The 26,921-nt window shown below is 40.3% G+C and overlaps 1 protein-coding gene across 1 annotated transcript; it reads left to right on the top strand.

Annotated features, from left to right (window-relative positions):
• The first annotated feature begins 66 nt into the window (after positions 1–66).
• On the top strand, positions 67–26,882 carry LOC117455946 (uncharacterized). The gene is made up of 50 exons (XM_034095610.2): positions 67–127; positions 1,281–1,426; positions 2,347–2,459; positions 2,558–2,697; positions 3,350–3,573; positions 4,062–4,168; positions 4,249–4,367; positions 4,463–4,598; positions 5,093–5,175; positions 5,272–5,391; positions 5,490–5,591; positions 5,675–5,833; positions 5,924–6,006; positions 6,629–6,773; positions 6,858–6,902; positions 6,989–7,156; positions 7,759–7,878; positions 8,181–8,291; positions 8,380–8,412; positions 8,536–8,670; positions 8,795–8,941; positions 9,352–9,486; positions 9,597–9,754; positions 10,206–10,350; positions 10,500–10,554; positions 10,686–10,752; positions 10,849–10,982; positions 11,064–11,107; positions 11,244–11,417; positions 12,037–12,191; positions 12,279–12,392; positions 12,479–12,594; positions 13,659–13,813; positions 13,902–14,107; positions 14,703–14,880; positions 14,964–15,188; positions 15,773–15,942; positions 16,019–16,089; positions 16,393–16,493; positions 16,580–16,699; positions 18,177–18,314; positions 18,395–18,549; positions 18,690–18,789; positions 19,480–19,715; positions 20,107–20,290; positions 20,387–20,635; positions 20,746–20,928; positions 25,829–25,888; positions 25,990–26,135; positions 26,592–26,882. Exons 1-50 carry the CDS (start codon positions 67–69, stop codon positions 26,634–26,636), a joined length of 6,516 nt encoding a protein of 2,171 aa, XP_033951501.2. The 3' UTR covers positions 26,637–26,882.
• The last annotated feature ends 39 nt before the right edge of the window (positions 26,883–26,921 follow it).

Here is a 26,921-nt window from a genome sequence, read left to right as displayed (position 1 = left end):
ACAGACTGTTCAGAGGGCTTTGAAAAGAAACTTGAAGTTAGTATGTGTAGAAACACACCTTGAGAAATGAACACAGAAATAAAAATGCTGCTGCAGCTGCTCAGCGCTGCTGCTCTTCTCGCATGCGGTAAGTCTGTTTTTGGTTACATTATTAGAAAAGTAAGAAAGAGCACAGATTTGAGTTTTGAAATGGATCAACAAGAACCAAGTGTGAAGTGAACAAAAAGTAGTGCTTTTAATATGTGTTATGTGGCAACTGTTAAGGACATCAAGTATATAAGGTATTCTTTGCAATGTTTATATTTTTTTTATTGAAAGTGCCTAACTCAAGACGGGAGGGAGAAAGTATTATCCAGAAACTTGTTGAAAATTGTTTTTTGGCATAAAAGTAATAATCATGCGTCGAAACAACAACAAAAAAACACTTGTACTTAGAGACTTCTAACCTTAATAATAATTTTCTTTAAGCCAATTTTCAACCAATCTTGAATGGTACTACTACGTTCCATCATGAACTCAACTGCTTCTCTGAAATGTGGGGGAAATACCTCAACACACTGGTATACTTTACTGCTAAATGTTACGCTAGCATTTGTTTTAAGCAGAAGAATGTTTAAACTTAAAACAGTAAATGTAAATGTAGGGATTGTAGTATTTTTTCATTTGTTATGCATCCATCGAACTGACTAGTGTAATGGTCACCTGATGTTACTGACGCCCCACAAGGTCGTGCAGCGGTCAGAGAGAGTCAGTGCTGTGGTGGTTCAAGTTTCTTTTGCTCTATCAACTCAATAAAGATGTGTGCAAAACATGTGATGCTATAGTGTCTTGTTGTTAAAGTCAAACATTACCCAGAGTTTTGTATGAGAACTGACTGACCTGGCTGGACTGTGGATCTGTCATGGGACTTTTATGATTAAATGGGTATTTGTGAAGTTTCAAATAAACTTTTTTGACTTATCACCCATTAAAAGTAATCACGTTATTTTTTATTCTACCATTCTTGCTGACTGAGAGATGTTGCTTGTGATCTCTATAATGATGCGTCACATCAGAACATAAAAGACAAAACAATCCCATTTTAAGCATTCTAAAATGATGATCAGATGTTTTAGCATGTACTTATTTCACCATTTAATTGCATCTTAGTGCTTTCTATAGAGGCAGGTTGGTAAGGTAGTATTGGTTACCTGTGCTGTGGTGCTCTTCATAATATATTATTTCTATTCCATGTGTTGTCATAGTGCGCAGTAACACTGTTTTGTTTTGTTGTGTTTCAGCTCATTGCCAGTGTCAGCAGGGCTGGAGGGAGAATGAAGACAGATGTTACTTCTTTTCAACTGATGTAAGGACATGGATGGAGGCTAACGCCTTTTGTATCGCTCAGAACAGCAACCTGATGAGTGTCCAGGACATTCATGAGAGGGTGAGCACACACACACACACACACACACACACACACACACACACACACACACACACACACACACACACACACACACACACACACACACACACACACACACACACACACACACACGCCTGAAATCACCCATTGGGTTAATGTTCTCTGCAGACGGCTCTACTCATGGATTCTTCCGGTAAACATTTGCATCAGATTTTGGAGATGATTATGGAATTGAAAATTGTAAATGCAAAAGTGTTTTGACGACAATATAACACAATTTAAACGCAACAAAGATTATGCTGGAAAGAGTATATGACAAAGCAATTGAAGGTGATTAGCCAGCAGAATCAGAAAGCCAACATACCACATGTGTGAAGAAAGTGATTCAGTCCTGGATCATAAAGCCTTACACACTGTAGGGAATCATTGCACTAGAAACAAAACAATGTATGTATTTACTTCTGGGATGTATATGACATTTCTTTTAGACTGAGGGATTTGTAATTTAAGAATAAGTTGTAATTAAACAAAAAATGGTGCTTGTTACACTTTGGGACTATGTGTATTTCAATGTTTAGGTTGAATCTGTGATGTGGTTTTTCAAAAGTCTAAATATAAATAGTTTTAAAAAGATGGTCAGGACTTTTATTTTGGGGAGGTATTGTGAGGAAGACACTGTGTGGATATTTCAGTTTGACATCATAGCGTGTGGTTTGAGTTGATAGATGATAAATGTTCAGTTAATTGTTTCAGTTGTGGAAAAAGAATAGGATCATGTAAGAAAATACTTCTTTCTACTCCTGTACCTTCATTTAAATGTATTGACATTGTTTAAATTGCTAATGAGAATTTGGGATATGTTTATTTATGTTTTATACTTGTGTTTTGTTTGAAATAAAATACATAATTCTCAATGTATTTTTATTTATAATGTCTAGCTGTGGGTGAGGACACAGATCGGCACAGAGACGTTCTGGTTCGGCCTGAATGACCAGGTCTCAGAAAACGTGTTTGAGTGGAGCGATGGGAGCACCTTCATACCATACTTATCGTATGTTATACCAATATTAAAATATGCATCATACAAAAAAGTATGTATTACATTACATTTATTTTAGTTTATCACAAGTGATTCCTCTCCTGTTGTAGATACTGGATGAACGGGCAGCCTGATAACTGGGGCGATGAGCCCGGAGAGGACTGTGTTCAGGTGGTCGGGGAGAGCCAAGGCCGGTGGAGCGACAAGAACTGCAACGTCAAGAGGAAATATATCTGCAAGCACGTCAACCGTAAGTCCACTGTCTGTACTGTGTTAGATCTAAAACGAGTTGAAACCGTAGAGCTAAAACCCTTATTCCTCTCTTCATACATATACATTTCAGAGCAATTTATTTTGTTTCTAGTGACGACTCTACAAGATACTCAGATATTTTACTTAAGTCAAAGGAGCAATACAGCAACACGATGTAGAAATACTCTGTTGCAAATAAAGATCTGCAATCAAATGTCACCTAAGTAAAATACAAAAGTATGTAGTTTAAGTACAAACAGCAAAGGTACTCATAATTCACCATAATAAATCATTTAAGAGATTATAATAAGTGATAAATGATGGTGTTCATCACTTTAATATTGTAGCTTGTTAAGGTGGAGCGAATTTTAAATATACCGCTAAGTTGTTTAACCTGTAATAAAATATCATAATCTATTTTTAGTTTATTTAGAATGTGTATTGATACTCTATATCTGCAAAGTGACTCACTGAAGCTGTCATATAAATGTAGAGGGTGAAGCAAAGTACAGTGTAAGATGATGGGTTTGGAATTGTATAAAGTAGCACAAAATGAGTAACTTCAAATAGTTCTTAAGTACATTCATAAAATGTGGAATTTACCAAGTTTAATCACAACCATTAAGCATGTTTTCTTTCCTGCTCTTCAGCGAATCCTGGCCCGCGGTGTGACTTAGCAAACGGCTGGAGACCGTACGGCTCCAACTGCTACAAGCTGAAGGCTGAGACCAGGAAGAGCTGGTCTGAGGCGAGGGGGGACTGCGTTCAGGAGGGGGGGGACCTGGTGTCCATCGTCAGTGCAGAGGAGGAGGAGTACGTCACAGGAACTCTGGACCCCTCGTGGGCTGACCTCTGGGTGGGACTCTCCACACTGGTGAGAGGAACACCGTGGCATTAGGAGAGCTACTTATTCTGAAGTATAACGAGTATTCCACTCATGGCAGTTATTATCAAACCCAACATGTACACTTTCAGCAGCTTGTATAGCCCATGATGGAAAGGAGCAGGGAGAAGGAAGTCACATGACATGGTCTGCCACTCACAGCTGCTTACAACCAATACTTATAACATGAAACCAAAAGACACAATTTAAACACACAACAATCTAGCATAATCTAAAAAGGTTACCTGACATCTTCATACTGTCTAATTATCATTTCTTCATACATGTTCATAAACCTAGAGATGTTCATCCAGCCCTTTCAATCATTTGGTAAAGAATTCCACAGTTTAACGGCAACTACAGAGATTCACATCTGCTTTAGAGGAGTCAAGCTGATGCTTACAGTTACACTTCCTTCTATGTTGCACATCCTCTGAGTTTAAAATGGACAATGCTGAAGAGGAGCTCTGTTCCTCCAGAAATGCACCAAGATTTCCTGTCAGGTTGAAGCGGGGAACAGTCAGTACGCCTGGTCTGATGCTCTCCCAGTGGGGTACACCAACTGGGGCGATGATCAACCTTCAGGGTAAGATAGAACATTATTTTATTATTATTTAAATAAAGATATATTGTGCAATCAAGGTTAAAACACATGTTCTCCAACAGGGATTTACAGGCCGGCTTGTGTTCTGCAATCATTAAAGAACCATCAGACGAGTTTGGGAAGTGGAGGGCCCATGTGTGCAGATACGAGCGTCCCTACATGTGTAAACGACCACTGAACAGTAAGCCGGATTGATTATCAGAAGCATACAATACTAAGAAATGATTTGCTTTTCATTTCAACTATTTCTTCTTGTTCCTCTAACCTCCCCTCCAGCGATCTGCCCCCCTGGCTGGCAGAGTTTCTTCGGCAGTTGTTACTGGATGGTCAGTAATGTCAATCTGTTGACCACCTGGCACGACGCTGCCACCAAGTGCTCCGATCTGGGGGCCCACCTTCTCATTATTAACAAGTAGGTGATGTTGAAGCCTCAGTATATGACTTTTATAATAAGAAATAGCATAAACTGAAATAACAGCAGAATGGAAAGGAGTAAAAGTAGACCTGCCCTGCAGCGTGGTCTTGAATGACACATTTAAAGGAATACTTTTACCACAAAATGACAATTATTCACGCTATGTTGCCTTCAATTCTTTCAAAAAAACGTTGTTTATCTCGCATTTGGTGAAAGAAGAATTGAAGTCTGAGATAAGTCTTGATGAACTGAGGCTTTTATCACTTACCATTTAACAACAATTCAACTATTTTCCTGAGTGAAATATCTGTTATTTAACCACTGAATGCTCCACTGAGTGCACCACAAAGCGTTAAGAAGTGTATTAGAGCCTTTTATTCAAACAGCTGACTGATCTGGGATGAAAAACCAAAACAATAAAAGCTAAAAGAGGCTAAAAAGCTGACTGCGGGAGAACAGTGGAAAACTTAACCTGTGTCGTTTTCTTCTAGTCAAGATGAACAGTTCTACATAAATGGAAAACTCCCAGACTTTCACCAAGTGGAGATCCCGGACCTATGGATCGGTTTATCAGGTACTTTTGATGTGAAACAAAGAAATGTCTTCTCTGCAATAAATGATTTTTGAAAATGCCCTTTTCCATTCATTATCTTGTTTGTGATGTCACCAGATAAGGACCAGGATGGGGCCTTTAAATGGGTGGATAAATCCCCGGTTACTTTTTCCAACTATCTCCCTGGTTGGCCCAAGAACACTGTTGCCACCTGGGACTGTGGACAGATCTTCACAGGTAGAAAAAACCCTCCACCATCTCATCCCTGAACTTACACTTGATATGTTTTCAGTTGAGGCTGATGAACACCAACACGATTAAATCTCCTGTTTCAGGAAATTACGAGGGCAAATGGGAAACAACTAACTGCTTCAAGAGCCTGGGTTACATTTGTGAGATGACGGGGGGACAGAATCCAAAACCAACCTCAGCTCCTGGTCAGTCGGACTTCCTGTTTCCTCTCCACACACGGTGTATCTGAAGCTGCGTTGATAACTCTCACCTTTATTCTTTGCTCCAGATTCCCACTGTGACGCTGGGTATTTGTTGTATGGGGATTTCTGCTATCAGTTTGAGACTGAGCAGGTGAGGAACTGGCACGACGCCGAGGCTCACTGCAGCGGAGAGCAGAGTCACCTGGTCAGCTTCCACTCCCTGGAGGAGCTGAGCTTCATCACTGGTAAACCACCTGTACACCACATGCAATCATCATGAAATAATCAATCAAGAAAGTATATTGTTTAAAGTGTAAATCGTCTTTTTCCTGCAGCTCACATGCCAGGGGAAGCCTGGGTGGGGTTGAATGATATAAACAACGAGAACCAGTTTGTGTGGACCGATGGAACTGCTGCAGTAAGTGATGGAGCCAGGAACATATTATGTGATAAATATAACTGTAAACATTTGGACACAAAGTACTTCAATCTGGTCTTACAACTGCACAGAGCAGGAGACAATTATCAGCTGACAATGCAGTATACAGTTCTATATGTCTTTATTTAGAAACTTCTATCTCAATACTTTTAAAACCTAGTTATTCAATTTGGCTGATAATTAATGTCATTATCTTTTTTATTCTCTAATTATTATTACTTTGAATGATTTCGGTTTTTAAATATATTATATACCTCTAGTATCTTCTGTATTTTCCTCTTGACGTTCAACTCCTTTTCACACCAATTGCTTTTTTATGAAAGTTATGACAAAGTTAAGAAATAATCCTTCACGTTTTTTAATCACTTGCAAAGACTTGCTTTTACAACTTGACTATTTTATTCTGATCCCTTTGTTTGTCATATTAGTCACAATCCCTAAGCACACATTCGTCCTTCAAACGTTGATAACTTCTTAGGTCTGCTTGCAGTAACGGTCAAACTGTATTCCCAGTTTAAACTATTTTGAATGACTAATAATAGAAAATGTGGCAGTATGACACTGAAGTTGCTCCTCTAAAATGATTTCCTCTGGACTTCAGGACCTCCTCCCGTGGGCGCCCAACCAGCCGGACGACTGGCAGGACAACAAGGACTGTGTGAACCTCCGAGGGATGAACCACCACGAACCGGGGTTACTCAACGACGATTTCTGCGATACCACCAAGGAATTCATCTGCAAAAAAGGTTTCATACTAAACCATTTGTATTCACATGTGGTGTGTTAGTGATGATATTTTGAAGTCAAATGTCTGTCTTGTATCTTCATAGCTAAAGGACAAGGCCCTCCTCCCCAGCCCCCGACATCTGGACCAGGTACACTTCATAGTTAGCATGGCCTCACAGTGATAATATGTGTGTTTATCTTGATTTGTGCTAATATTCGGTTGTTTTTGTTACAGGATGGAATCCGAAATGTGGATTCTGGATGTCCGACCCCTTTAATGATTACTGCTACCTGTTCAACTACCTGTCCACCAGGACGTGGGCGGAGGCTCGGGCCGACTGTGTGAACCAGGGGGGGGACCTGGTCAGCATCACAGACCCTTTCGAGCAGGCCTTCATTCAAGGTACCGCCTTTACTCTGTGTCTGACTAATTCATTCAAATATTATATATAATTATTGCTACATTTATGATGATTGACAGTACATTTTCTTTCATTTCTATTTATTTGTTTAAACATTGTTTTATAGTAATCGTAATATTTACAGAAAAGATCAAATAATAATAATAATGTTACAAAATTATGGTAATATATAAAAGTTTGGAGATTCAAATTACAACTTGTTTCCCTAATAATCTGTCATACTCTAACTACATAAAATGCAGTATATAGAGTATAGATGTTAGAGTTAGCAAATAAACTATCTATGGCAAATTTAGGATTAAACTAAAATGTTTAGAATCATAAAATACACTGATGCCTATAATGTTGGAATACCTTCTCATGAAATGATTGTGTGTGTAAATAGGAATAAAAAGAGGAATGTGTCTGAAAATACAATTATTCCAACTTTATGGGCAACAGTGTCATTTCTCTCAATCATCTATTAAGAATATATTATGTGCTGGATAATAAGCATCCTTCTTACAGAGCAACCTTCCTCTGGTAGATTAAACTTGCATTAAGCTTGTCTCTCACTCTAATTTGATTGGTGGTTTCCCCTCAGGTGTGATCCAGGTGAGTCCCACTGGGATCTCTCTGTGGATGGGCGGCCACGACTCGGTCACTGAGGGCGGCTGGGAGTGGATGGATGGAGCTCCCTTCAGATACATCCGCTGGAGCGCAGGTTCGTTTTAGGTCTAATAACATAACAAAATGTAAGGCAAGTATATTTTCGCAGGACATTTCAGGCAACTCAAAGGGCTTTACAAAAAACATCAAAGCATTAAGACATGCAAAGAAACACATTATGTAATGACACTTAAGTACTAACATTTTTAAAAAGTGATTGGAAAGCCGAGAGAATACAAATAAAAACAAGATATAATTGAACAGTGCTGTCTAAAAAAAAAAAAGTGATCAAAATATTTTATCATTATTATTTCAAGACAACTGATTTCCCTTTCTTCGCCTCATTATTCCTCACAGGTAACCCTGACGACTATTACGGTGAAGACTGCCTTGCTATCCTCATTAACAACGGCTACTGGAACGACGACAACTGTGACAGCAAAAGAGGATATATCTGTGAGCGCAGAGGTGAGGTGTGGTGCTATAACTGTTGCAAACAGAAGGTAATACTGAGTGTTGATGTTTCTACCACTATACTCGTCTTTCTCTCTTCCAGGGAACACACCTGAGCCTCCTCCTCCTCATGAGGGTAACAACACCTCATCATTGATATTGATATCTGCATACTTCCTTATTGAAACAACAACAAATGGACCTGATGCAGCGATGAATTTGTATTAAAGATTAAAGTTGAAAATCCTTCCTGCTGCAGGCTTCATGACGGCTCTGGTGTGCCAGGACTCCTCCGCTGTCCTCCACTGTCCGACCGAAAGTGTGATTAACATCCAGTCTGCCTTCTATGGACGAAAGAGCGCCGACATCTGTCCACATCTGGAGGGATCAGGAGGTGCTGTAGTCTCTCTGTCAATGTGTATCATTGCCTTTCGACTGGCAATTGTTCTCTAATTCATATCTAAATATTATGTAAATGTGAATCCATGCTTAACCAGACGATGATCATTGTCCTGCAGGAAGCTGCGCAGTGGCTGGTATCCTCCCTTACTTTAGGAAGAGGTGTGACAACCATCCCCTCTGCTTTCTGTACGCCCATACCGAGGAGGACCCCTGCCCCACCGTTTCCAAATACCTTGAGATCGTCTACAGCTGTGAACAAAAAGGTGGGCTTTCTTTTCCCCCTGTGATTGATTTAAAATCTCTCCTGGAAATACAATAATGCCCTGGAATTATTTACAATCATCTTAGGGCTAATACATTTAGAAACCATCATTTTCATATTTATTGTTGTATTTAGACCCATTCTTACCTAAACAGTGTTTGTCCCATTTATTTTCGTGTTTTTCTACTTCGTATTGTATTGTAGCAATATAAATTATATATCCAAAATATTGTATCCATAAAAATTGGGTTTGCAATGTACTCTTCTTGGGAAAACTTCAAATCAGTTCATTGAGCTTAATAAATCATTATTTTAGCCTACAGAACAATTGAATTCATTATTTGGGGCTTTTTCTATCCGGAACCCCCAACATGATGTTTAATGTGTGTTGTCTTGTGATTGGCTGCTCAGTGTGTCTGCACGGCCTGGGTGTGGAGGACGGGAACATCACGGACTCCCAGCTCTCTGCTTCCTCCTCCATCGGTTTCTACACTCCCAACAAGGCCCGCTTGAATGGAAACTCCTGCTGGATGCCTTCAGGAACCGGTGCGTATCAAACCAGCAGTCACACATACAACATGAGATTTCAATATATTCTTAAAGGCAGAGTTTCATCTTGTTTTAATGTTGAATTGGTGTCCTCGTATCCTCCTCAGCAACCTCAAGCTGGATCCAGGCAAATCTGGGCCAAACTAGAAAAGTGACAGGAGTAGTAATCCAGGGGTGTCCTCAAAATGAACACTGGATCACCGAGTTTAAGATCCAGCACAGCATGGACGGAACAATCTGGACGGACTACACTGCGGACGGGCAGGTGAGTGAGCAGAGACACCAACATATACCCAAGTTAAACAAGTGAGATAAACTTCATACAAAGTATTACAAACATACAATTGATAAATAAGTGTGAAAAGCAAAATACGTAAAAAAGTACCCAAATGAAACACAAATAAATATGTCAAAGATGTGTACATACATTTATCACGAGCACATACTCAGTATAAATTGGATAACCTTAGAACATTATTATTAGGCCAGACTAAGTGAGGTTGACGGCTGATGCAAAAAGATAGTTTTTGTTTGACCTTTTATGGGTCAACTTAGCTCAGGAGACCATTCAGAAGGAAAGGGACTTGATCGGCAGAGGTCCTAACATCCCCTCCTTTTTGTTCTCTCTCTTTAAATAATAAGAAGAGGTGATTTGTAAACATTGTAGAGCCCCAGCTGAAGAACTTGTTGTCATTCCATATTTCTTTGATTTTCAGTCTTTCCCAGGATCGACGGACAAAAACAGTCCTGTCACTCAGCTGCTGGGGAGCCCTGTGACGACTCGGTACATCCGCGTCCTCCTGCTGGAGTTCAACGGGCAGGCCGGCCTGCGCTTCGACGTCTTAGGGTGCACCCCCGACTGTAAGAACATTAGTTTACTCTTACTTTACTCTTTACATCACTCTACAAATCTACTTACAAATTCCCAAAATTACAGTTTACTACTGGTCCAAGCCTGCTGTGATCACAAGAAATCTGATGGTCAATGATGAACCGTTGTTGTTCAACAGATGCAGTCAGCTGCGCCAGTAGGCCCAACTTCAACTTTGCCAACGATAAAATGACGTGAGTGAGACTTGAGATGTTTACACCAAAAATAAAAAATTGCATATTTAACCCAACATTTGTATTCTGCAAATCTATGCGACTCTTTTTCCCACCATCATACACACAACTGATTCTCGTGTATCTTTCAGTGTCAGTTGTCCAGCGCGCTGTTCCAACACTTACCACAGAGTGTACGGCACTTTAGTGTATCGTGGGGTATGAGCGGATTTCTTATCACAACTTCTCTACTTTAGAAAGTATATATTTCTCATTAAATATATAATCCTCTCTCTGCTGTGTCTCCTCTAACAGGACTCCAACACCTGTGCTGCTGCTATCCATGCTGGAGTGGTGTTGAATGAGAATGGAGGGGACTGCACTCTGCTGAAAGCTCCAGGACAGAACTTCTACGCCGGCTCCACCCAGAACGGCATCACCTCTCTACAGTAAGCAGCGGAGTTTCAAATAATCCCTTTTCTTTCATCGTGTAACTTTCCTTGGAGGCTAATTCACATTCTTCTCTACAGATATGATGGGAACTACGCTGTGTCATACACTTTTGCAGATGGGGGTGAGTTACATTTATCATCCCTTCAACAAATCTCTAAGCAAACACTTTTTTTATCAGATAACATTTGATATTTCTGCTGGTTTTTATGTCTTTTTCCAATTCATTGATTGCACTGATTTGAAACTCTGTCCTTCAGAGCTGAGGTGTTCAGGGCCCGACTGGTATGAGTTTGGAGATTTCTGCTACAAACCTTTTGAAGACAAAAAGACTTGGCACGATGCCCAGAGGACTTGCAGGGCGATGGGTGCTGAACTCGTTTCCATCCTCTCCATGACGGAGCAGAGCTGGCTGGAAAGCTACCTGTACATGGGTATGTATCTAGAAGAAATAGGAAGTAGCATTTGGTTTAGGGATTACAAGATAAAGTAAGAAAGGAAGATGATTCAACGATTCAAGGGATTTATTGTCACATGTAGATAAACTACACCATAGTGTTGGAAATGAAAATCTTAGGATAAGATAAGATAACATGGAACTTTATTAATCCCTGTGGGGACATTCAGGAGTTTAAGCAGCAACAGAGTACGTGTGAAAGTACAGTACAGATTCAGACAAGATTAATACAATTACAGATACAATTTAAATGATATACAGGTAAGTAGCTGTTAAAACAAGAAATGAATTAAATGAACACATATCTGAGTCCGGATTGTTAAATATATTTCCATGTATGTGCGCAGGTCAAAGTTAAGACCCAGGATCCTCCATTAATGCAACATACAATGCACTTACAAATAAATCAAATAAGTGCAAGTACAAAAAGATATCAGATATTGCAAGAGAATGATGGAAGTGACAGAAAACTGTAGGTAAAGGTTGAGGTGACATTATTCTTTTTTGACACTGTCATCTTGTGAACTCTGGTCCGCTTAAAAAAACAGCATATGGTAAAAAGCTAATTGCATTTTTTTCTGGGTTGGTTTATGCAGCCACCAGTGACGTGTGGACGGGTCTGACTGACCTGGTTGTGACCGGGATGTTTACCTGGTCTGACGAACACATGGCGACCTTCACTTACTGGGCCCCGGGGGAGCCCAACAACCACGACGGGTTCCACGAGGACTGTGTGGAGATGATATACCAGGTACACACCAGTAACAACATGTACTTGATCAAAGTCCTTAATCATTCTTTGCAGGGACTTTTGATGTAAATGTCCTCTCTGTTTCAGACCGGACGATGGAATGACGTGTCCTGCACCGAGCTCAATACCTACATATGCAAAACGCCCAAAGCACACTACCCACTGCCCTCTGTGAAACCCACTGTGTACGGATGCCCTCAGGTGGGGAAAACAAGCCATACATTTGATAAGAATCTTGAATCTATCTTCTCGTGTGTTGAGTAAAGAGATAATTGCCTTTGTGTCAGGGCTGGGATTCGTACGGCTACGCCTGCTACTGGATGGAGGAGACGGGCAGGACCTGGGCGGAGGCCAAGGCTTTCTGTGAGGAGCAGGACAGCTTCCTGCTGCACATCGGGGACATGTGAGGGACTGCTTGTTATCACCTTTCTTTTATTACCCCCAACACATTGTACCTTTTGGATACACATGTTTGCAATCATTTCTATTGTACAGCTTTTGAATAATGAGGTCAGTTACTTTATGATTTATTCTGAATGAACTACCTGACTGAAAGGCAAGAGAGAGAACACTATTCTGGTGATCCATTTTCCAAGTCAGTATCACAAAACTTGATAAAGGTGGGAAAAGAGGGTTTGGTGAAGAAACCCCCCCCCCCCCCAGAATTTCCACGGATGAAAAAGAAAACTGGCATTGTGATTTTCATTTTATAAAAAGCAAAGTTGTATTGGAAGTAGTGGAGTACAAATACTTCGTTACTGTACTTAAGTACATTTTCTGGTATCAGTACTTTACTCAACTACTTATTTTTCTGACGACTTTTTACTTTTACTTCCTACATTTTTAACACAAGTATCTGTACTTTTACTTCCTACGTTTTTAAAACAAATACCTGTACTTTCTACATTTTCCAAACAGGCTGGTTCCTTTAGTTTGAATGTGTGTTTGGTGGCGTGATCATTATTATTCAGAGTCATTGCGTGCCTATTGATTTGAACACGATTCGTGTATCCATCACTTCCTGGTCTTCTCTAAAGAAGAGGGACCAATGGAAACGTGGTCATGTTGCCGTTATTCAGCATCGAAACATTCATTAGCTAACAATGACATTATTGTTCTATTAATATAAAGGGAGCTCAGGTACTCTTTAAAACAGCTGCTAGTTATGGGTACTTTTTACTTAAGTACATTTCAAAGCCCATACTCCTTTACTTTTACTTGGGTAAAGAAATGTAGTCAGTACTTCTACTTTTACCAGAGTATTTTTAAACATGAGTATCTGTACTTCTACTTGAGTAAAGGATGTGTGTACTTTTGCCATCTCTGCACAAGACTGCATAAATCCCAATAAGGAAATAAAAGAGAAATGACACAATGGATTGATAATAGTGGCAGATTAAGCATTTGTCATCTTGTAACAATCGGGTTGGCAGGAGTTTGAATGCATCGTCTCTGTATTCTCTGCAGTTATGAGCAGTCACATTTCACAGTGGCGCTGTCGGGTAAGACTGGTTTCTGGTGGATTGGCCTGCGTGCTCGAGGAGGGTCGAGTGGGGGGGTCGACTACATCTGGGACAACGGGGCACTTCTGTCCTTCACCCACTGGGACAAAAATCAGCCAGGTACAGACACTAACACATGCAGATATCAAAAGAATTCCCTATACCATTATACCCATTGGAAAAACACCAATGTCCATTTTGTCTGTAGATAGCGGGGATGGCACCTGTGTGGCCATGACAACGGGTCCGATTGGTGGTTTCTGGGATGATAAGGAGTGCTTGGAGAAACACGCCTTCGTCTGTGAGAAACCCCGGCCCGACATCACCCCCCCCACCAAGGCCCCGACTTTCCCTCCTTCTCAGGGCTGTGCCACAAGCTGGACCGCCCTGCCTCACTTCAGAAACTGTTTCAAGGTAAAGAAGGCAGTGGAATAAACACCATAACCAAGTTATCTGCAAGGTCATTAGGCTAGTGGGGAAAAGCAACCAAGCACATGAACTCAAGTATTGCCCTTAGGTACAAATTAGAAGTTCCACATTTTTACATTAGTATTTTCTTAAGGTACTTTCTTCTTCTACTCCACACCATCTCAAAGGGAAATGTTCTCCACATTTATTTAAAATCTTAAGTTATGTTTCTCATGAGTTGAATTTAAATGTGTGTGATTACCTGAAGGATGTTTTGTCTTCCTTCGTGCATTAAAAAACTTATGGTGATTTGATATAATATGATGCATTTAGTAGATTTAACTACTCAACTGTGTATAAAGGAGTTAAAATAAGGACAACCTTAAACATCTACAGCTGTATTAGGAAACATCAACACATGTTCGCGAGTAGAATATTATATTATTTTATTATAAATAAAAATAAAACACTGACAAGGAACATTTTACAACATATCAATACTACTTACTCATAGTGCATTGGACCTTTTACTTAAGTGAAGTAGCAGAATACTTCTTCCTCCTCTGGTCAGCACTGGTTATTATCGTCTGATTCCTTGCAGCTCTTCCACAATGTGGACTGGTCCATGAAGAAGAGCTGGGGAGCCGCTCTGGAGGACTGCGTCTCCAGAGGAGCTAACCTGGTGAGCCTCCACACCCAGGAGGAGGAGGAGTTCCTGGCTCTGTACAGCAAAGGCACCAGCAAGTGGATCGGCCTCAAGCACAACCCAGCAGAAGGAGGTGTGTGTCGTGTGTGTTTTACAGAGCTGAAGATAATTGGGGTACAGATAAAGAATACACTCATGACTATTCCTATCGTGTAGGTTATTCTTGGAGCGACGGCACACCTCTCTCACACACTAACTGGGGTCACGGGGAGCCCAACAACCACGAGGGCCGTGAGGAGTGTGTGGAGATGGTGAGCAGCACCAACGGGACCTTCTCTGAATGGAACGATCTGAACTGTGACGCCCACCAGGACTGGATATGCATGATTGCTAAAGGAAAGAACCCCATCCTGCCCCCTGTGCCCCCACCTCCAGTCCCAGGTAAACTGTTCCCACAATGCACCGTCCTTCCTGTACTGACAAGGTTTTGTCCTGGTGTTAATTTACAGCTGAGAAGGCTGTACAACATGATTGAACAATCTGACTTGAATCTGTTTATAAGGTAGAAACTAAACCATTGATAGCCTACGGCATGTTTGGCAACATTTCTATAGAAAGAGATGTGTTTGATTTCAGACTGTCTGCCACTTTACATCAAGGCTGGTTGATTCATATGTAATGGAATAACTAAAGACTGTGTTGTTGAGAACATTACAATTATGGTTAAACAGCAGCAGAGGTGGAGGGAGTAAAACATTGTGGTATTCATATAGTTGTGTGTTTGCTTTATTTTAAATACCAGAGCTGAGACTATATATATTTAAAATGTAGTTTCATGCATGTGACACTACTTACTGCTCACAATCCCGAAATGCAACACCACCCATTGTATAGAAACTTCAGTAGAGTGAACCTCACCTCTCAATATTGAAAAATGGCAAAGATTAGTAAGTGTCAGAAATCTCCACTCCATGTGTTGCTTTTTGCACATTATCTCCGTGTGTTTTTCTCATCTCCGTGCTCAGCTCCTGATTGTGGCGCGAACCCCGGTTGGAGGAAGAACAACAACATCTGCTACTACTACAACGACACCGACATTGTTGACTTCCACACGGCCATGAGACGCTGCTACGAAGAGAAGGCCTCGCTCGTCTCCATCCTCAACAAAGACGAACAGGCTTACGTCAACACCATGGTGCGTCTCTCTCTCAGAACATGTTGTACCATGTCTCAGTGAAATGTGTTTGAGACACGATGTTCTTGTGTTCAAGGTGGGGACCGGCCAGGTGGCTTCAGCTTGGATTGGGATGAGGATGTTTGGCATCACAGGTGGACAATACATGTATGTGTTATTTGATCTTCACCCCTTTATTTCACAATTAACTACAGCCAGGTTTAGACACTTTTACAGATTGATCCACCTTCTCAGTTTTTTACAATGTAATAATGTAATGCAAAAAAAAGTGTTTTTCAATTTAGATAAAAGAAAAATAATTTAAATGAAAAAAGGGCCTTTTTACATGTTATCAAATGTAATTCCTTGAAATCTAATGGAGAGACCCATTTGTTCCATTAGAGAGGACCTTCTCTTTATTAAGTGCACATAAAAGGTCAACACCAAGGTTTCTTTGTGTGATGTGCACAGGTGGGTGGACTTCTCCCCTCTCACTTACACTCACTGGAGTCCAGGTGAGCCCAACAATGCCAACGGGGAGGAGCAGTGTGTTCAGATGAACCGACTTCAAGGTAAAAAGCTCAACTAATTGGCTGAATGTCACAATATAGATGAGTTTATTTATTGTTATTAATCATTTGATCTCATTCTTGTGAAGGTGGCTGGAACGATGCAAACTGTGGTCGGGCCGGAGCAGGCTACGTCTGTAAGAAGTTCCCTGGAGATATCCACACTCCCCCTCCACCCACACAGCCCTGGGAGGGCAACTGCCCTGAAGGTAACACACACTCTCTGATGGAGGACAACAGCAAATAATAATACCACAATGTAAACAAAATACTCAGTTACAAGTTGTTGCGTTTGAAATTATTATTACCACCTAAATGTATCTCAAAGTAAAAATATGAAAAAATATATTTGTTTTGTAACCTGAGCTGATGATCTAATGGCATATAATATACTTTGACTTTAATGACAGTGTTAACATCATTTACTGACTGTATGACTCTTTTACAATATATTACAGCTTTACTTTTTCTATGACATACTACAGAATACAACCTGTTCTTCAACCCATATTTTAGAAATATACTTTATTACACTTTTCTTTTTTTCACTTACATTTTTATTTAAATTTTTATAAATATACAAAACCACATAGTTCAGTATACATTTGAATTAAAAACCCATTGAAAAAAAATAAAAGTAATAATAAAAACAAGCACAGTGACATGGAAGCTTTCTATCCTATTTTAACATCATTCTCTGGTTCCAACTCTCAATTTATGGTGCCGTTCATTTTTCTTTTATACTCAACTCATTGTTCCCATTTGGACTCAAATGTCCCTTCCTGGACCCTCAATATGTGTGTGAGTCTTTCCATATCACATATTTCCTGTACTCCTCCCAGCCATTGCTCCTTCGTAGGTGGATCCGCTGCTATACCATGCTCTGGTAATAGTGTTCTTGCTGGCAGCCAGCAGCACCTTAATCTGTCCCCACCCTGTGAGTTTTCCTCTACCAGATTCCCCAAGGAACCTCATAACCTAATATCCCCTCAATACGCCCCATACTTTCTCCCAGTATCCTTTCATCTTTTGGCATTTACATTGTGTGTGTGTGTGTGTGTGTGTGTGGTCTGCCCCCACCTCGCCGCATTGCCTCCAACATGCGTTCTGTCCCGGGGCATAGGTTACCTCCCTTTTATCTTTGGGGTTATGAAGTATCTGATTATGTTCTTCCAGCCAAATTCCCTGCATACCCTTGACCCAGTAGTTGAATGCTGCACTCTACATACATTATACCATTATACCATAGAAAACTCTGCATTTCCCCTTTCTCCACCATCCTACATATTGCTGTGATGCCCCCTCGGGCCCATCGCTTAAAACCTGCAACTTCTTTTCCCGGCTGGAATGTATTATCATTTGTTATCCATCTCAAAATCTTTGTCTGTTTTTCTATTTTGTATCTCTTTATTACCGTGTTTAAAGTGAATTTTGTAACTTTATTACACTTTTAAATGAGATAACTCCTTATGGAGGATTTGATAATATAGTGAATTCTGAAGTCATGGGCTGATCTCCAGACGTGAGCAAAACTAATTAAATTGGTGTTTGTTGTTGGAGCTGCCTGCCTTCCTTACACATTGATAATTATACATCCCGTAATAATGTTATTGAATCAAAAGTGATTTTACATCCTGAAACTATCTGTGAAACCTGATGTCACTTTATTCTGTTTCTTCATCTCAGGCTGGATGCGTTTCAAGGACAAGTGCTTCATGTTCAAAGGGAAGACGGGTGACATTAAGGCCAACTGGTCTTTCGCTCGCAGCTGGTGCAAAGAGCAGGGAGGAGATCTGGCCGTTATCGATGACCAGTACGAGAACGGTAAGCTGGACCTTTGAGGAGGAAACAGCGCCAGGTCAAAGGGACTGCTCTCTGTATTTATACTCTCTCCTCTCCTCCAGACTTTGTTTCCAGCTACCTGAGGGACCTCAAGCTTCCCACGTGGATCGGCCTGTCGGATCTCTTGTTGGAGAATCAGTACGCCTGGAGTGATGGGGTCAGCCCGGTGCTGTACACCAATTGGAACGACAAGGAGCCCAACAACGCAGGAGGAGCGGTGAGGATCCTCTACAACACAAGTTATTTATAATCGGTGCAAAGCCAGTGGGATACATGTTCAATCTTTGTAAGCAGGACTAAAACATCCTCTAATGTATATAGATAGATAGCTTGAAGCGTTCTTGTCCTTCTCAACAGGAACACTGTGTGGCGATTTCTCACAACCACCTGGTGACCGGCAGGTGGAACGATGACTCCTGTCACAGGGATCACAGCTTCGTCTGCTCCAGGAAGAAATGTCAGTCAACACTCCCAATTTCCTTTGTTTTTGCTTGGATAGGATTTATTTGCTTATAGAAACAGGAATTACATTTTTTTTTTAAAATGCGGTTTTACAATCTGTGCACAAGTTTTGAATTAAATTATGTATATTTTTTTTATATTTTTTTATTTTAATCTTACTGTACTTTGTGGCATTTTATCTGCTGTGTCATTGCACAATATTTCTCTAGAGAACATATAATGAGGCTGTTGTAGTGACTAGTTAATTCACACAGATCTAACTGTACTTTAGGGCATTTTTTTGTAATCAATTTAACATGCTACTGTAATGTTCCTACAGGGAGAAATGTTCCATCATGCAGTGTATTGGCTTTATTTCGTTTTATTTAATAATACATGTTGATATCCTGGACTGTTTTCAGTAGTGGATGAAAAACTTAGATCCTCCATTTAAATAAAAGTAACAATTATACAATATAACAATAAATACTCCATTAGTCATACATGTTTCTTTGTAATTGCATTGGCCTTAATCATTCAGACTGGCAACATGTATGCCTATTAAACTTTATGTGTGCACAGATTGCCACATGAAACAGTTTTTCTACAATGTTACTCCAAAGGGTTTACGTAAAAAACATTTAGGAGCTAAAAATCTCAATTCAGTCCTTAATCAAATACTTTTCTGTACCTGCTTCCACATCAGCGAGCAGCATTAACCCTCCACCCCCGACCAAGGCCCCCTGCCCGACTGGCTACACATCCTGGTATCTGAACTGCTACAGGCTGGTGGAGGAGCCGGCCACCTGGGACGCGGCTCAGGCGGCCTGCCAGGACGAGGGAGGGAACCTGGCCAGCATCGACATGAGCTACGACCAGGCCTTCGTGGCCGGGGCCGTCCTGCAGGGCCGAGCCGACGCCTGGATCGGACTCAGGCGCAAGGTGCTGACAGGGAGGAAACACACCATGTTGTTGCCTGAACTACCTGGAAATTAAAAACTCATTAAGGACCTACACATGTGGTTTCATAACCATCTGTGTACAAATAAGAAATAAGCTATCTTAAACACATCCTTGAGTTTTTCACTCAACATGTTTTAGCTGGTGGAGCTAGTATTAACTTCTTCCAGGTTATTTAACCCTTTGGTTCCCAACTTTTTCTAATCTTAACTTTTTAGCCAACAGTGACTCATTTGGCCTTACAGGACGTTGAAGTTATTAACAAATATCTTCATTTGGTGTACCGACAATTTGGAAAATATCTATAACGAATTAGTCTGAGTAACTTGAAACGTTAACTATTTAACCGGAGCTTATATTTCCTTGAATGCAGGACGACGGCTCCTACATGTGGACAGATGACTGGCCAGTTTTCTTCACTCAGTGGGGACCAGGAGAACCCAGCAATATAAAGGACGAGGGCTGCGTGAGCATGCATGCTTCTCGTGCGTTCCACGGGACCTGGAACGACACCAAGTGTGACCAAGCTAAACCTTACGTCTGCAAGATCTCCCCAGGTTTGTGACTCTTTTTTTCTCTAGTCTCTCCATCTGAAAACCGTCATTTAGTCTAAAACTTGTAGCCTTGATGATGTAACTTATTTCTCCTCACAGAGAAACCGCCGCCGACCCCTGCCCCTGGTGATGGGAAGTGTCTGCCCTACTGGATACCATATGGCCGCTACTGTTACTTTGTGTACAACCAGCAGCAGGGTTTCTCCTGGCCGGACTCCCTGCACTACTGCCAGGCCGCCAAGGCAGACCTGCTGTCGCTCCACAGCAGAGCGGAGGTGGAGTTCATCAGGAACCTCAATCACACCAAGTATCACAACATATGGATCGGCCTCACTAGGGACCGCAACTGTGAGTGTCGAAACCATACAAATGTGTCTTTCATACTACTTGACCCTGAGCTTTTATGTGAAATATACAGATATATGTGCACTAACCTTTATGAAACCTTGCTTTTCTAGTCGGCTGGGGCTGGACGGATAAGACGTCTCTGGGCTTCCTAAACTGGGCTGCCGGTGAGCCCAATGCAGCCTTCCACCCTGGGGAGGTGGCAGAGGAGAACTGTGTGGAGATGTTCCAAGACGGAAACTGGAATGACAACAACTGCCTGCAAAAGAGAGGCTTTGCATGCCGCCATCGCCAATGTAAGGATTTGTGTTTTACATTCTTTTTTTGACATTTGGGTGGAATACTAAGGAGGCCCGGAAAGGCAAGTTCAAAACACTTGCCTTTCAAAGCTGTTTTCTCTCTTGTTTTGATGATTTATGAACAAGTAAAAAAGTGATCCATGAGTCAAATTAAAGCTCAGCTGGAAGAAAACATGAATGCTTTATTCCCATTTAGAACAAAGGTAGAGGTGCATATCAGCCTCTTGCGACCTACATTTGTATTTCACTGAAAAACATAAAATGATCCTGTCAACAACAACAAAAAGAATTAAGGCACTTAAAGATTAGCCGGGCAAAACCTATTTTGTATAACCTGTCTTCATATCGTAAACACAGCTGAGAAAACTATTTAACTCAGAATTACAAAAGATATCTACTTAATTTTCTTACTTGCCTCTTTTAGGGTGCGTTCACACCTGCCTTGTATAGTCCGGTTGAATCGAACCCTGGTGCGTTTAGCCGCTTGGTGCGGTTCATTTGGGTCGGTGTGAACGCAGTCCGAGACCTCTTAAGTGAACTAAACAACCGGACTCATGGTCCGCTAAAATAGGTGGTCTCGGAGCGCTTGCTTGCGAACTCTGGAGCGGTTCATTGTTGGTGTGAACGCAGTCCGCACCAAAACATAGGAAGCGCAGTATTTACGTGTCACAAGAACGCGGATATCTTCAAAAATCTTTAGCGAAAGAGTCTTTCAAGACATCCGCGGTTGTTTAGTTAAAGAGTAAAGCAGAATTAAGTGTTGAACAGTGTCGTGTAAAGTAAAAATTCTCTGTCAGCTACATACAAGTAAGAACACCTGTCGTCGGTGAAACGCCCCTCCTCTGCAGAACGTCTCTCATGGATAATGTGCAGCAGCGCGGTCATTATGGGGAAAAGGACACCGGCAGGCTGATCAGGAGCTGATCAGGAGCCCGACCAAGTCGCTGCACATTATCCCGTTTATTACATGGCCATATTCTCAACAAAGTAACGACATGACTCCCAATATTAATTGAAATGCTTTTGTGGATTTAGAAAATTATTTTATTGATTTAAAAAATAGTTGTATTGATTTAAATTGACATGCATCCGCTAAGAAAAATAGTCCGTTGTTACTGTTTGAACTAACGTAACAACTGCAGGAACTGCTTCGATAGCGTTTTTGAGGAGCTTTTTGATTACAGATTTGAAAAAAATCGTTGCTTGCTTTAAAAGTAGCACAATTCATTATGTAAAACCTTGAGAAGTATCTAGATATCCCTGCCCTAATGCCAAAGTAACTGGCAACTGAATATGTGTGTCTGACCTATGTCTGGACCGCTGCGTAAAAAGGAGGGTTTCTGCCCGTTACTTCTCCGCTGTTCTCTTGTCGCTCTTGTCTTGTCTGTTAGTTTCAGCCAAACTGTATACAGTTAAATCGAACGGACTTCTTTGTGCAGATGTGAGCGTCCTTGACAACGGTCAATAAATCCTTGACAGCGGTCTGTCTGTTCTGGATTAAAAACGTGTCACGTGTTTTGAATTGACCAATCAGAATCGAGTATTCAACAAAACCATGTAATAATGTTTTTTAACGGACGTCGTCTGATTATATAATCATATACGCGGGCCGCTAGTGTCTGTTGATCTCCAAGCAAGTTAGTGTGTTGCTCTTGTGAGTAAAGGGCTGCAGTACAGTGTATAGAGTGGAGCAATCATGGTGTATTTGTGTAGGCCGAGCCGAAAGATAGCAGCACGCTATCAGCAGCATGAGAATAACCTGCCGAAAGTGCCGATGCTCCATGGCGGAGGCTCCGCTAGAAATTGCCGGGATTTGCGTACCCCCTTAATGTCTGACCAATGGTTGAACAGCATTTCCGAGCACATGACTTGTGTTTAAAGTTTATAGTCCGTTTGAGTTTTGCCCGTGTGAACCATAGGTGTGTATGGAAGCCCATTTCCGCCACTTGAAAAAAATAAAATCCCCATGAAAAGTCATAATGAGATAAAAAAGTCGAAATTATGAGATAAAGTCATAATAATGAGATAAAAAGTCATAATTATGAGATAAAAAAGTCGAAATTATGAGATAAAAAGTCATAATGAGATAAAGTCATAATTATGAGATAAAAAAGTCGAAATAATGAGATAAAAAGTCATAATTATGAGATAAGAAAGTCGAAATAATGAGATAAAGTCATAATTATGAGATAAGAAAGTCGAAATAATGAGATAAAAAGTCATAATAATGAGATAAAAAGTCATAATTATGAGATAAGAAAGTCGAAATAATGAGATAGAAAGTCATAATAATGAGATAAGAAAGTCGAAATAATGAGATAAAAAGTCATAATTATGAGATAAGAAGTGCGCATGCGCTGCAGTGGCGCTATCTTTAAAGGTCCCTTCATCACCTTGCTGCTCTCCACCATGCAAACAGCATCTATCTAGTCCTAAATAAGGTAACTATTACAGGTGACTTTTGTAAATGTTAGATGTTACATATAGCCTATATTGCAGCTAAACTACAACAATGCAGTTCATAGCTTTGACATTACCTGTTATGAACTATAATATATATGCCTATAGTTTTGTGGTAACGTTCACGCCACTAATGACAATAGTGTAGGCATACTGCTGCTGTGAGTTGCTCTAACTCTAACCCGTGAACGTTACCACAAAACTATAGGCATATATATTATATTCATAACAGGTAATGTCAAAGCTATGAACTGCATTGTTGTAGTGTAGCTGCAATATAGGCTATATTTAACATCTAACATTTACAAAAGTCACCTGTAATAGTTACCTTATTTAGGACTAGATGCTAGGGATGTGCATCTCCATCACTGAGGCCGATGCGATGCGCATCTCGATACGTTGCCACGATACGATACATTAACGATACATTTGAAACACCAGGTGATACGATACGATACGATTCACCCCTGTTGCGATACAGTTCGATACGATTTGATTCAATATTATGCGATACGATGCGATTCAACACAATGCAAAAATAATGATACTTCAATTTGGTACGACAGAGGATTTTTGTTTTATTCCTTATATGCAGCAAATCATACATTAACAAAAAAGTGCTTTACATATTTGGTACTGCACCTCCCATCATGCCGTTTATTTTTTTAACTTTAAAAGCTCTCCAGAGTAGGCTACAGTACAATTGTATAACACCTCACAGTTAAACAATGTAAGGATGCATTGCTCATGATTAACAATGTGCAAATAACAGCTACCATAGTGCAATGCCCATACAGCTGCCAGCCTGATGTGCTTAACACTCATTCATAGGCTGACTCACCAGTGAGCAGAAAGCAGTGGGTTCTATAGGAACAATAAAGAATACAAATAACCTTTCACAAACAGGTATTTCATAACTGCTTACAGTAAGGAAGACATTTAAATTATTATTGACCGTCACAGGCTGCTGTAAACTAAACACCACTCTCTCTGACCGAACACCTCACTGAGTGATTTAACTCATATGTCTAACTTTCAGGTTTCTCTTTTCAGCCGCAGACCCCATGTCGCCTCTTTATGTGCGTCGCTAAGTTCCTCGTACTACGTGTGTACTTTAAAGCGGCTCGGCATCGTTTACAATTTGCGAGCGATTTTTCAAGTTGACTGTAGTATATAGTGCCGCGCACATATACCATCAGGACGTTACTGATGGGGTGCGGCTGCGGAGTGATACTGTGTGTATGCAAGCCCGCATCTAGGACGGATCTATGTATCATGGCTGTAGACCTGTTGAGTAATAAAGATACCTCATACAAAGGTCTACTCTCCATGACCTGCGGTCAGCTATATAGCATAAAAGGACTATTACACCGTCTTTCTTGAACAATCCGAAGTGTTGCCAAACGTTTGATTTGTAGGTATTTTTCGGTGCGCTGTGTTTCTCTTTCTCCTCAACTTCCGTGTGTGTTGATAACTGAGACTCTCGGCCTCGGGCGAAGCAAATATCCAAATCAAAGATCGTCTCTGCTGAGCGTTGACAGGATGAGGGGATTTTATATGAATGAATCGGTTTTTTACCGATGCAAAGACGCTACGCAATCGATGCATCGCGAGTTCAACCCGGTTCAACCCAAACTGTAGCCGATGTGCACTCTTTCAACCGGTGCACTCGCATCTTGAACGTTTATGCCGATGCGAATCGGTGAATCTTAACATCTCTACTAGATGCCGTTTGCATGGTGGAGAGCAGCAAGGTGATGAAGGGACCTTTGAAGACAGCGCCACTGCAGCGCATGCGCACTTCTTATCTCATAATTATGACTTTTTATCTCATTATGACTTTTCATCTCATTATGACTTTTTATCTCATTATTTCGACTTTCTTATCTCATTATTATGACTTTTTATCTCATAATTATGACTTTTTATCTCATTATTTCGACTTTCTTATCTCATTATTATGACTTTTTATCTCATTATTTCGACTTTTTTATCTCATGACTTTTTATCTCATTATGACTTTTTATCTCATAATTTCGACTTTCTTATCTCATAATTATGACTTTTTATCTCATTATTTCGACTTTTTTATCTCATAATTATGACTTTTCATGGGGATTTTATTTTTTTCAAGTGGCGGAAATGGGCTTCCATAGGTGTGAAATGCAAACCGAACCTTCTGAAAAATGAAACAATGTAACAAACTGTCGTCTGGTGCGCACCAGAGAAGCGGACTATTAGGTGTGAATGCACCCTTAGCCTCAATAGCATCCAGAGGTGTGAAGACAGACTGTTAAAACTTTCTTTGGGTTCTTAAAACATAGAGAAAGAAAATGTGGTAAATGAATACTTACTAAGATATAATAATAATACTTACCAAGATTAGATATAATAAGCAACATCTTAACAGCTGGTCTGTGTTTAACCATATTTTCAGACTATACAACAGACGATGGTGGGAATCCAGTTTTCCCCACTGATGGTCCAGGAGGCAACAGTAAGTGCAACAAAGTGCCAAACATTATTTTGTTAGTGTTGTTTTTAAATCCTTTAGAGTACCTTCAACTGCTGTAACATCTGCTGTATCTCTCTGTCCAGATGCAGGGGTTATAGTGGGCGCCGTTATTGGAGCCATTCTGTTCTGCAGCTTGATCGCTGGAGTGCTGTTCTATGTCTTCAGTGTGAGAGGGGTTAAACTGAGCGGCTTGAGACTGCCAACAAGAACAACTGCTACCGTTGATGTGGTAAGTTGTTAATTATCTATGACTTTTTTTCTAATTTTCCAACTTACTAAACTATCTACATATTATACTACGAGTTTTCTCAACCTTTTCGTCATACTATACTATAGCCTACTATTACTTTTTTTCCTAATTTTTGACACACTATACCATGACTTTTTTCGACTTTCCTTTACATTTTCCGAAATGTTTTCGACATACTAAACTACGACTTTTCTTTTTCTGACATACCATGACTTTTTTTTTTTTTTTGACATGCTATGCTATGACCTATTTCCAAAAATGTTCATTACATTATTCATTTTTTTTCCCGACATACTATGACTTGTTTTCTAATTTTTCGACATACTTTACTGTGACTTTGACACATTTGTCATTTCCTAACAGTGGCATCCCCAATGATATTTTGTTATGTTTTTGTGAAAGTGTAAAAACTAAGTTGTCTTTCTTCGGTTGCAGCCTGCTTTTACCAACCCCAACTTCGGTGGAGAATCAGACACATAAACCATCATTTATGTTTTGTACAGTTAATTGAAATCCATGTTTTTGTAAACAAATCATTGATAATGTCCCTTTTAAGTATAAAGAATGCAATAGGATTCACCTCATTTGTACAGTATATATATTGCAATATATTCATAAGATATTAAAACTTGTTTTCCTATGTTGCACTTACATTTTCCGTGCTCAACTGTTGTTATGTCTACAAGAATTCAGTAATGTTCCATATGCAATCGACTGTTCGTCAGTTATTTACTGACCTTTACAACCAAATTGTGTACTCTTGTT

Source organism: Pseudochaenichthys georgianus, chromosome 12, assembly GCF_902827115.2.
Source record: "Pseudochaenichthys georgianus chromosome 12, fPseGeo1.2, whole genome shotgun sequence".
NCBI lineage: Eukaryota > Metazoa > Chordata > Actinopteri > Perciformes > Channichthyidae > Pseudochaenichthys > Pseudochaenichthys georgianus.
Note: the sequence above shows the minus strand (reverse complement) of the source record. Positions and strands in the feature narration are given on the sequence as shown.

Bases quoted from the DNA above. Each gene is read 5' to 3' on its own strand.
- LOC117455946 (XM_034095610.2), top strand. From the start codon at position 67: ATGAACACAGAAATAAAAATGCTGCTGCAGCTGCTCAGCGCTGCTGCT. The intron at 3,574-4,061 runs GTGAGAGGAACA...CTGTTCCTCCAG, and splicing joins GGGTGGGACTCTCCACACTG to AAATGCACCAAGATTTCCTG. The intron at 11,108-11,243 runs GTGAGTTACATT...TCTGTCCTTCAG, and splicing joins ATACACTTTTGCAGATGGGG to AGCTGAGGTGTTCAGGGCCC.